General features: G+C 38.2%; 1 protein-coding gene across 4 annotated transcripts in view; it reads left to right on the top strand.

Annotated features, from left to right (window-relative positions):
- Positions 1-12,199, top strand: part of CEP290 (centrosomal protein 290) — a 49,418-nt gene that overhangs the window by 35,693 nt on the left and 1,526 nt on the right. For all 4 annotated transcript variants that reach the window (XM_079993435.1, XM_079993434.1, XM_079993436.1 and 1 more), the window contains 12 exons: positions 647-792; positions 1,108-1,263; positions 2,610-2,733; positions 6,122-6,256; positions 6,494-6,580; positions 7,161-7,325; positions 7,583-7,705; positions 8,201-8,373; positions 9,330-9,471; positions 9,912-9,985; positions 10,078-10,181; positions 11,315-11,403. In XM_079993435.1, the coding sequence (XP_079849561.1) occupies positions 647-792; positions 1,108-1,263; positions 2,610-2,733; positions 6,122-6,256; positions 6,494-6,580; positions 7,161-7,325; positions 7,583-7,705; positions 8,201-8,373; positions 9,330-9,471; positions 9,912-9,985; positions 10,078-10,181; positions 11,315-11,403 (1,518 nt within the window). The remainder of the gene's footprint in view (positions 1-646; positions 793-1,107; positions 1,264-2,609; positions 2,734-6,121; positions 6,257-6,493; positions 6,581-7,160; positions 7,326-7,582; positions 7,706-8,200; positions 8,374-9,329; positions 9,472-9,911; positions 9,986-10,077; positions 10,182-11,314; positions 11,404-12,199) is intronic.

Below are 12,199 nucleotides of genomic sequence, written 5' to 3' on the forward strand. Positions count from 1 at the left end.
TTTGTTATGAATGCATTACTTTGTGGGCAGGGTTGGGGTAGTGGTGGTTAAAGTTTTGTTTTAGATCAGGGGTCAGCAACCTTTTTCAGCCGTGGGCCGGTCCACCATCCCTCAGCCCATGTGGTGGGCCAAACTATATATTTTTGGGGGGAGGGGGGCGAATGAACAAATTCCTATGCCCCACAAATAACCCAGAGATGCATTTTAAATAAAAGCACACATTCTACTCATGTAAAAACACACTGATTCCCGGACTGTCTGGGCCGGATTGAGAAGGCAATTGGGCCACATCCGGCCCACGGGCTTTAGGTTGCCTACCCCTGTTTTAAGATCATTGTTAATGCTAGGTTGTATGTGTGATGTGTTTTATACTGTTTTGATATTGCAAGGCTTCTTGGGTAGGCTGTGCCCCCAAAGGCAGAATTCAAATGAATGAATGAATGAATGAATGGTCAGATAGCATGATTGGTCCTGTCTGTCCAAAAAGGGTTCTCGATTCCACAGTGAAGAGGATAGAAAAAGCAGCACATCAAACATTTATGCATGCATTTATTAAAGAAAAATAAGCAGACTTAAATATGGATGATTTTACGCTTTAGAAATAAAATTGGAGAACTTTACATTTTTGTTTTTGATCATTTTGCAGAGCTCTAAGGAAGAATTAATTAGATGGGAGGAAAGTAAGAAATGGCAGATGAAAATGGAAGGAATGAGGAACAAACTGAAAGAAAGGGAGAAGGAAGTAGAGTCCTTAGCCAAACAGTTAAACACAGTAAAGGAACTTTTTTCAAAGTAAGCTTACTTTAATTAACAAAACTCACAGCAATATGACATACCACTATTCATTGATCAAGGACATTGTGCTATAGTAGTGTATTGTATGTCTATAAGGCTGCAGACAGCACTTTCTGAAATGTAGTCCATTGGCACAGTTTTCTAGGGCTGCAATCCTGTACACATTTCCTGGGAGGGAATCTCATTCAACTGAGTAGGAATGATTTCTGAGTAGGCATGCATCAGATTAAGCAGACCAATTAATCTTCAAATGTTATTTTGTATGGAAGCAAATGTAGCATTATATTAATGAAAATCCATTAAATACTACAGGGCGGATAAAGAAAAAATTGCTTTGCAGAAGAAACTCAAGAGCTGTGGTGTTACTGTTGATCAAGTTGTAGGAGTACGAGCCTCTGAATCAGAGAGAGAGCTGGAAGAGCTACGAAAACGAAATATAGATTTGGAGAATGAGATTGTTCACCTAAAGTAAGAAATACTACAAAAAAAGTGAAATTAAAAGTGCTCTGTTTTTTGTGGTCTTTTCTAAATAGGCACTTTTGATTTATTATATTAAGTACATTTCAAGAGAGCACTGTTCCTGGAAACTGAACATTTTAACCATTTTGAGGAATTAATACAAGCATGGCATTAAAAAATTACATTAGTTAGTTTTAATGTACACACAATGCTGGATACTTGTTTGTTTTAACCATGGTTTTGTTCAAGAAGCAGACAGGCAAACAAGCCACAGCTTATTTTTCTAAAGCTTAGTTTGCTTTGCAGTTGCTCTTGCCTCATGACTGTAGCTTGGTGAGTGGTTGGGGTGAGTTTGCTCAACAAACCATGGTCAAGCACAGCTTTGGGGTTTGGGCGTTACTCCAAATCATTGTAACCCAATAACCAATTGTGGCTTCACAATATGGTTTGTTGCCAGATACAAATATGGGTAAAGTGGTAAGCTGGGTTCAGATTTTCAGAAAAACCATACTTTAGCTAAACAGCTATGGGTTAGCTTTATGTTCAAATTAGGCTACTCTTGATATTTTAGAGAGGAATGCTGCTTTTTCACAAACAGGTATTTCTTAAAAGAGGATTAAAGTTTTCTGTGGCACCCTCTTATTAACAAGTTCAGTGCAGAAATATGCATTTTTAGGAGTTCTGATGAAATGATTAATCGTGGTTAATTGAAAATGGAAGTGAAACCTTCTGATCAATTGTTCATGGTCATGTTGGAGGAGGAGAGGGAAATGGGTAGTGTACAAGTCCGAGAGTTATGCATGTAAAACTAAAGCATAGTTTAGCATTGCATCTGAATCAGATCAATATGTGTGTGGATAAATACAGTGGTGCCTCGCAAGACGAAATTAATCCGTTCCGTGAGGCTCTTCGTATAGCAGTTTTTTCGTCTTGCAAAGCAAGCCCATTGACAGCTTAGCGGATTAGCGCTATTAGCGGTTTAGCAGCTTTTAGCAGATCAGCTGATAAGCTGCTTAGGGCTTAGGAAAAGGGGGGGGAAGGAAAAAAACCCCGCAGGAACTCGCAAGACATTTTCGTCTTGCGAAGCAAGCCCATAGGGAAATTCGTTTTGCTAAGCGCCTCCAAAACGGAAAACCCTTTCATCTAGCGGGTTTTCCGTCTTGCGAGGCGTTCGTCTTGCGGGGCACCACTGTATATTTTATGTAATGCTGTAGGATAGCATGTGCATTATAGAAAAGCTGGTGCATATCTAATGCTACTCATCCTTACCCATGTTTAAGTAGAATAATTATAAAAATGTAAATCGTATGTCAAGTCATGCACTGGTTCTGCAATCTCACATGCTTTTTATGTAGGACACAGTATGCTGTCCCTCGAGATTCTGTTGTAGAAGATTTACACTTAAAAAACAGATACCTACAAGAAAAGCTTCTTGTATTGGAGAAACAGCTTTCCAGAGACACTTTTTCAAGACCTTCGGTAGGTTAATCTATTCTTATTACTTGAATTATGCAACCGTGTCTCTGTGTGTGTTTTTTTTTACATTCAACTTGTAGCCTTCATTGTGTAAGCTGTCTTGTTTCTGTTCTTTATCTCAGCTGATGAGAATTTTAATGCCTGTGCAAGTGCTGCAGAAACCGGGTACTTAAAGCTTTGTAATTCTGAACACCAATGGGTTTCTACCTGGTTGTTTTGTAATGATAGCATTGTACTAACATTAGGAGAACCTTCATATTTTATATTGGAAGGACTGAAGTGAGAAGATTGAAGCATCAATGCCTGTCTTGAGAGGTGATGAGAAAGCATATAAGGTCCTGTAATGGGGGAAGAATTACTGCCTGAGCAGGCTTAGATAAAAAGGGAATTTCAATTCCATCTCCACTAGAGAGATACACTGAACTTAGTAACATCTGAATACCCCCACTTAAAGGTATGAACTTAGTGGAAGTGAAAAATGCAAATTCAGAGTAAGGCACATTTTAGAAAAAGGATATAAAATCAGTGTCAGTGTATCCTTATGTTATGATGCAAGCACATATTGTGCAGTTTTAACCTTGCTATTTCAAGAACTAGAAAAGGGCACTGAACGATCAGGGGTTGGACCCAACTCGCATCTTAAGAAAGGTTAAAATGTTTGGGGCTTTTAAGTTCAAAAAGAAGGCTAAAGAGAGTATGATACTGATTTTAAAAACTTGTTAATGTTTTGGAAAAAAATAAATTATGAAATTTTTATCTTCCTTCATAATGTTATAATTCAGGGTTGTACAGTTAAATTGCTGAAGTGGCAGTTTATTCAAGAAAGACAAAAGAAAATACTTCTTCAAACAACTTGTGGTCTGCTTATAGTAGTCATTACTGCAGTACAGTGATAATTGCTAGCTTGGATAACTTGGAAAATAATTAGACAAACTCAAAGGTCTGTTTAGTGGCTCTTTTGTTACGACCAAATGGAACCTTCAGTCTCCAGAGGCAGTCCGCATCAGAGTATTAGATGCAGGGACAAACAGTGAAGTACCTACCAGGAGCATCTGACTGGTTAAAAACAGAATGTTGAACTAGATGAGCCAGAAAGTTCTGTTAGATTTAAGGACAGGAAAAGAAATTCCCTTTTTTATTTGAATATGGCAGCTTAGTTTAGAGATAAGTGGAAGCAGAGGATGAATTAAGCTTTAGAGAACTGAAACCAGATAAAATTGATGTACTGAATGAGTCCACATCATCCTGATTTGCATCTTGTTTCTTGTTGCAGTTAAGCTATATAACGATTAAGTTACATTAATGTGAATAGGTGTCATCCTTCCTTTACTATCTACTACTTTTCTTTCTATGCAACATTACCTCTTTCTTCTGTATCAGAGTTCTCCATGTGAGACAGCTGCATTGGCTAATACTTCTCTTACTACTAACAAATTCACCAAGCACAAACATCTGAAATACCTGCCTAAGAGAACACTGTTAGGCAACACCAAGTCAAGACACCAAGCTTTTGATGATATGACTAACACAGATGACGATGGGGACAATGAGGGGACACATATTACAGACGAATCCCATCAGGCTGCCAAAGGTGTTACTGTCAATGGAATTCCAGAACAGCACTTTGAAAATGGGGAAAATCGAGTGGATTTAGAGGCAGCATCAGAAGGTAAAAAGAGCAGCTCTCCAAAAACGAGTTCCATTGAAGAGAATGCAGAACAGAAAAATGCTTCTGCTGAAGAAGAGAAAATTGACGAAGAATGTGAAATAACCAAAGGAGAAACAGAAGAAACTTGCAAGCATTCTAGTGCCAGTGGTGGTGGTGATGATGGAGATGAAGGTGATGAAGGTGGTGAAGATGAACAAGAAAAAGCAACAGGGCATGAATCTTGTCCTGACGGAAAGAGTTCCATTCAGCCTAACTCGGAGGAAGCTGCTAATCAGCCCAGTGATTCCGATACAGAAGTTGAAAAAAATGATGATGAGATCATAGTAGAAGATGCCTGCATAGTAGAGAGCCATCAAACTGAGCAAGAGAGGGCTGACCTGATTCCAGAGTTTTGTGAAGTTCCTCAGGTTTGCCAAAAACAAGAACTCCCTGCTTTTCCCCTTTACCAATCCTTTGTGTAGCTGATCCTGCTTGAAGTATGTCATGTAGTGTGACCAGAAACCCCATTTCCTAGTTTAACCTACAGCACCATCATAGTAGCTATCCACACCTGAGGCTTTTTGCTCTAGAATACAAGTGCATAGGATGAAATAGGCTACCACAACATCCAGGACGGTGAATGAAATGCAAAAAATTGTACTAAAATATGAGCTTGTACTTCTACAACAGAAACATTCCAGCATATATCCTGAGCATTGTTTATGGTTCATTGTGAATGTGTCTTGTTGCTGTTGCTTGTTCAAGCCCTATATGTTCAGTCATAGAATTGTAGAGTTGGAAAAGGGGCCCCTCATGTGATTAGTCACTGTGGGGGAGGGGGAGTTGAAAGGGGCCCAAACATCTAGCCTTGATATCTCTGCTGCATCCCTGCCACCTGCCTTACCACCTTCCATGTGTTGCATGTGCACCCAAATAGGGCTTGAATTTATTTGCTATTTGCTACAAGTAGTTATTTGCCACCCTGAGCAGCATATTAACATACAGTTCTGTGCATAGTGGCTAGTTGTACAAAGTAGATAATATTTTTTAGGATGTGAGGGCGATCTGGCTGCGACATCTGTCACCCCATTGATCGCCAGGGTTGATTCGGCTGATCTGGCTGGCTAGGCGGGTGTCCCCTTCCTCCCTCACCGCTCCATGTGCGTCCCTCCCGAAGCTGCGCGCTCGGTGGAAGAGGACGACCATCCCAGATAGAAGGAGTGTACCGTTCTTCGGTCAAGGGTATACGATAGCTGCGCTCCCCTGCTAGAACCTCCAAACAAGCTCAAAGTAGATAATATTTTCATAACAGAACAATGGCAGGTGTTGCAGTGAGTTGAGCTCAAATCAAATATTACTGTTAAATTCTGGTTGAATTCAGTGGAACAGTACTCATAGAATTATCGAGTGAATAGGACCTAGGATTCACTAATGCATCATGTGTATGTGACAGCTGCTGTTAGTTCTGCTCACTGCGAATGTTCTTGGAAATGGCTTCTAGTCCATTTCAAAACACAATTCAAACTGCTAGTCCCTTTAAAGCCTTAGCAGTGAGCAACATTTCTTTTTGACAAATGTTGTATCAGACACCATATATCAGTGACCAACCCAAAGACAAAAATGTTATGGGTAAACTGATCAGGCATTTACCAGAATGTTACAATTGCATTGCTATTTGTCAAGCGAAACAATGCAAATATTCAGCATTTTGACACTAATCTTTCTCCTTTTCTGCTTGTTAAGACATCAGGATTAGGATCAGATGATCAATATCAAAAAGAGCAAGAGCTTCAAAAGGAGAACCTAATGCTATCATCTGAAAATATGGAATTACGATTCCAGCTGGAACAGGCTAACAAAGACTTGCCAAGATTAAAGGTATATTTTTACATGCAGTGTGTTGACTGGTGCCCTGGAATGCCAATGTATACTTTGGGGTTCATGAGTCCTTTCATTATGAATCATTTATATGATAAGTCACATATATAACCTTCATTTACCCCAAACAGAAAAATTCATTAGATAATAATGGTTCTGATCAATTATTTTCAGTGTAAACTGCATAATTTTTAGAGTATAGTTTTCAGCTGGGTAAAACTATTTTATTCTCTTTAGAACCAAGTAGCTGATTTAAAGGAAATGTGTGAGCTCCTGAAACGAGAGAAGGCAGAAGCTGAGCGGAAGCTAGGCAATGTCAGAGGGGTATGTATTAAACATTGTGGAGCTTGAATTTTAAGAACAAGTGTAAACCAAATATTTTGTTTCCTTTTTCCTAAATCATACTTATTTTATAGCTATTAACCATTCACACAAAAAACAATATGAAATGTTTAACTTTGGGAGTCACATACGCCTCTGCTTCAAAGAATGTTGAGTCCCAGGATTAAAGTGAGCTATCTTAGAGAACAAAATGCCACTGTGGCAACTGAAAGGGAAATTTCCAAGTAAGTAAAAAGGGAATGCAATTATCTGCACTTTTTTGGGCATGTGACTCTGGATGGATGAGTTTCAGGGCTAGAACTTTCAAGCCAAGTGTTGAGTTGTCTTGATTGCATTAAGATTATAGGGAAAGTTTGGCTTTTGCATGACCAAGTTTATCATCCATAGATAGATAGATAGAGGTGGTCCTGCAAAAACACCATTCCAGCTTGCCAACCCTTGATAACTAATGTTTCAGAAAAAGCTAAATATTCTGTGAGAACTAAATGAAAATGAACTGGTGCTGTCTGATAACTCTGTAGTTCTTTGACATGAAAATGACAAATACTTCTTTGTTGTATAGTCTGGAAGAAGTGGGAAAACTATTCCAGAATTAGAGAAAACAATTGGTTTGATGAAAAAGGTTGTGGAGAGAGTTCAGAGAGAAAACGAAGAGCTTAAGAAAGCACCTGGAGTAGTCTCCAATGAAAAACTGGCCAGCCTTGAACAAGAAAATGAATATTTAAAGGTAACATATTCCCTTTCGAAAGCCGTATGATTTTGTGTGTTAATATAAAAATCAAATGTATATAAGATCCATTGAAAGCTCAGTGTAGGATTCTATTTTAAACTTATTGGTGATTTTTAAAGAATTACACACAGCTGTCTATAAATTGGTGCGAGTTTTTTTCATATACTTAAATGGGCACAGTGCTTTTTTCCAGTTTGTAGCAATATCAACATGACAGATAACCAATACCCTTTTTTATTTATTTCTGAATTAAGTCTGAAATGGAAAAACTAAAAGTTCACCTTGGAGGGGAATTGAGTATGCGCTATGAACTGAAAACTAAAGGCACAGAAAAGATAATTGCTGAAAATGAGAGAATCCGGAAGGAGCTGAAAAAGGTACATCTGTGAAAACGTTGATATCATGAAGTATTCTTATTATCATTCAGTTCTCTCAAAAGACAAAGGCCTTCTAGCTTAGAATATCTAATATAGCTTTTTTAAAATTCCTTGTTACAATGGATCCTTTGGGGCATAAAAACCCCGGCATGTTAAAGCATAGTATATAGCAAGTAGGAATTAACACTCTCCTTTTGCCCTTCCCTTGCACAACAGCTTCCACACTTGTTTTATTCAGAGCACGGTTCTTCATTACATCTGAAACAAGCTAATATGTTTTTGTATTTACTAATCAGGAATGAAATATGGTTTCTGAGATCTAGGTCTGTAAGCATGTATTAAAACAGTTTCTCATTTCGGATATAATGAACAACTCGTTTGAATTGAACGGTGCTTAAGCTGACATAAGGTATAGGCGTACCCTTTCTTGAAAAATTCCATCTGAACCAGTTCAATGCATGCAATATTCTTGGGGGGATTTTTGTTGGTCAATAGGAAGCAGAGAATTCAGAGAAGCTGCGGATTGCAAAGAATAATCTTGAGATAATAAATGAGAAATTGACTGCAGAACTGGAAGAGACCATAAGGAAGTTAAGCTTGGCAGAAAGCAGAAACCTGCAGCTTGAGGGAGCTGATGGCAAGGGTGGGAAATCCATTGTGATAACAAGGTAAGAACTTGAAGATTAATTGGAAAGCTTTGCTTGTCTATTTTCCTCATTGTTGCCAATAAATGAGACTTATTTTCAGAATAAAAAAAAATTGTACATATCCAGTATATGATCCTGAGCCATGTATACAGTATACGTATTTAGTCAGTCATACATAATCAAGTTAGGAAAGTGTATAAATGCTGTTTGGGACAGTTGCTGATTGTTGTTAGACTAATGTGAATAATATAGTGTGCAATAGGAGTGAGTTGATTTCAGGTTGCTTTTATTTTTATTAAGTATCTCTGTGGTCCATTCACACGTCACACATTTGTTAAAAGAGGACATACTTTGGGACTTTTTGATAGTTAAATTATCCTTAATTTGCACTCCAGTTAAGGAGTATAATAAACGCCTTGGCTATATCAAAGGCTCTGCCTAGTCCAGGATACTTTGCAAGATTCCCAGCAACTAACAGGCATCAAGTGGTCCATAGAAAATGGTGTGCTCATGAATACTCACCATCATATAGATTTCTCCTCATATTGTAGGTATTTCTTTGAACTTTGAGCAACAATGTTGGAGAGAAAGTATCCTTTTTTTTTAAAAAAAGCCACCATCACCAAATTGATAAAGCATCATACTGGTTTCATATTTACTGAAGAGAAATGGCTAAAAAATTGTCCACCCTCCTTATTTATATCTTCTCCCACTTGTGAATTTCATCAGTTGATTGTTTCTGCTTTGTATATTAATGGAAAAATAAATGCACGTTGTGCAAGTTCCTTAATGCAAAATTTGTAAAGTGTGGTGCCTTAATATAATTTATAGATCAGCAAGTCTTGACATATAAAACATCTTTCCCATACTGTTTTGTAAAATGCACTCTTTGCTGCACTCCCTTGATATAGCAGCTTCAGGTTTTATTCTAACGTCTAGAAACAATGTTTTGAACAGATCTTAATTTTCTCTTTCAGAATGTATGAAAATAAGATGAAAGAAATGGAAGGTGATATTGCCAAAAAAACTCAAGCCATTAGTGATCTTAAACAGGCATTACGAAAATTCACAGAGAGTGAAGAAAAAAATGAAAAATATATTGAAATCTTAAAAGAACAGGTAAGTAAACATGATTCTGGGTGTAATTGGCCAACCATCTTTAATTTATATTTTATTTGCAAAATTTTAATGCACAAACTACCTTTTGTTTAGAATGCTGTACTTTCCTCTCCTCATCTAGAGGAAAGGCCTTGCATTTGGATAGCACCATCTTCTGTTTGTGTCACATCTTCTGACTTTACAAAGAACAGGGTTGTTTTTTAAGGGTCCCTTATAGTTTTATTTTCAGCAGGCTTTTTAATTCATTACTTTTTAGCTTTTTCTTTCCTTTGGAGTCAGGCATGCACTACCTGTTCTTGTCCACACACCCCAACCCCAGACAGCACAGGAGCTGAACTTTGTCTTCTGGGTTCTTTGCTCTGCTACAGGCAATCTGGCAAAGACCTAGAAATTTCTAATGCTAAAATAAAAGTATTTTTTTTCTTTTCTTCTATGTAAAGGTTGAACTTCTCAAACAATTTCCTGAGGGTGCCAAAACAGAGCAAGGGAACTTCAAAGAACTTCAGCTTCTCAGGTAAAGTGAAGAAAAGCTTGTTTCTTCTATAGATCTACATGGGAAAATATTGAGGACTATCTAGATCTTTATCCTGTTTTATGCGGTTGCAGATTAACCAATGATCGTTTGGAAAAGGAAAAAGCAGAGTTAGCTTACCGGGTGGAGAGTTCTCGAAAACAGACTGAAGTTAAGGAAGATGGTGGCTTTGCAGCTGGTAATGTTTAAAATACTACAGATCAAACCTACCAAAGACTTAAATATACAGAAACTTTAGCAGAACTTCACTCACACAACAAGGCTGTCTTGCCTTCTGAAAAGCTACTTCCTAGAATCAGAGACATATCTGAACAATGCTGAATGAAGTGTGGACAGCTAAAAGAGGGAGGAAATGGTAGACATATGTGAGCAAAAGTGCCTTCTACTCAAGCAAGAGAAGGTTTAGGACTTTTGACTATAGGTTTTTGAATGTGAAGTAAATTACAGTAAGCTGTATCTAAGTTTTTGTAGAACCATTCTCTCAGAATATCCACTTTTTGTCACAAAGCAACTCAGGTGAAGCTCTACAAAACCTGGGACTCCTCGGTTTTATTTAATGATAAAACTCATCTTGAATTGTCATGTAAGGACTTTATTTACTCACCTGGCAGGACCAATGAAACGGCTTCATTTACTCCAGTTGTATTGGAAACTTTACATTTATTGAGGGAAATCACATTAGCTTTAGAATATTACGTTTCAGGAAAACTGTTCAGGAGAACAGAACACTGGAAAGTAGTGGTAGTTTTTACTGTACTCTGAGGTTATACAGCTGTTGCACATAAGGCTGTTAACTGGCATCTAAAACCTATGAGTATTATCTACATGTATGAAAAAAGTAGGCCAAACTGCCTGTGGTACAAGCCTAGTAAACACATGAGCAATTAGACTATTTGTCTGAAGATGCTTATGTAAATAATGTAAAGGTGACTCCCTATTTATGTGGGGGTTCTGTTCCAGCGCCCCGCATGCACACACGAAGTCATGTAAAATGGAACCACCCTGGAGAGGAGTCCTCAACCAAGGTCTGCTGTCCCTTACACTCACAGGAGTCACAGGGGTGGCATAGCAGGCACAGTGACAGTTATGGGACAGCAGAGCTTGGCTAACCAGATGCTCCCATTTCTGGGTACCACTTCCAGGTGCCTTGCACCACATGCAAATCAAAGGTGCGTAAATGGGGAGCTGCCTGTAAAGGTTTGCAGTAAATTATTAACTTTGTAGCAGTACAGACCTTCTAGCTCATTTGTAACTTTTGAGGCATCTTCATCACACACATACATATGGAAAATCTTCCATTTGAACCCCTAGGGAAAGATGGAAACTATAAACTACTGGCAGAGGTAACAAGCCTCAAGACACAGTTGAAAACCTCCGATTTAGAACAGCAGCGACTTCATGTAAGTGTTGTCAATATTCCAATTTCTTCCAGATAAGTATCTGTTTATTGAGAAGATTTTCAGAATGCGTTTTAGCTATCATTACCCACAATTTGAGGCAAGCTATTAACAGTCATTCCTTGCTAGATATTTCACCTGCCACTCACAGGTTACCTCTCTCCTAACAAGCTTTTCAAGACAGGTGAAATTTCCCCATATTGGATTGTAGATTCCCAAAGGTAAGATACTAAAGAGTATAGGCACAAGCCAGCAGCACCAGAGATTTTTAACCTAATTCTGTGGAAAAAAGTAACTGTCCCAAGTGCAAAGCTTTGGGGTTTTGAGAGTAGATCTAGCAAGAAGAAAAACTACCAAGTTCCAGCAAGCAGAGAAAATGGCAGAGCAAACTCAGAGCTTGTCTATAGGAGCTAAGGCAAGGCTCTCTCCCACAGATACCTTTCTGTATTTCTACAGTCCTACCTAGCAAAGTGAAGAAAAAAAGACCCACCTGAAGATTCACTCCTCTACTACAATGAAAAGTTGCATCCATGTTCTTAAACTCGGAGCATGAGCTAGCCAGACTTCTGGGTCCCATTGATTTTAGTGAGCAAAGAGCTACATTCTTACATCCCCACTAGAATCTCTGGGATTTAAAAGTACTTAACTTTGGCTGGATTGTGCCCATTATGTTTATGGCCTACATTTTACATCAAAGCCCCAAGTGAAAGATGAAACAATGCACATGTATCTGAGATGAAATTGTTAGGATTTAATGTGTAAGGATTTATTGTGTGAAATTTTTGCTGTTCCTCATTAG

The sequence above is a fragment of the Podarcis cretensis genome (genome assembly GCF_951804945.1).
Source record: "Podarcis cretensis genome assembly, chromosome: 10".
Lineage (NCBI taxonomy): Eukaryota > Metazoa > Chordata > Lepidosauria > Squamata > Lacertidae > Podarcis > Podarcis cretensis.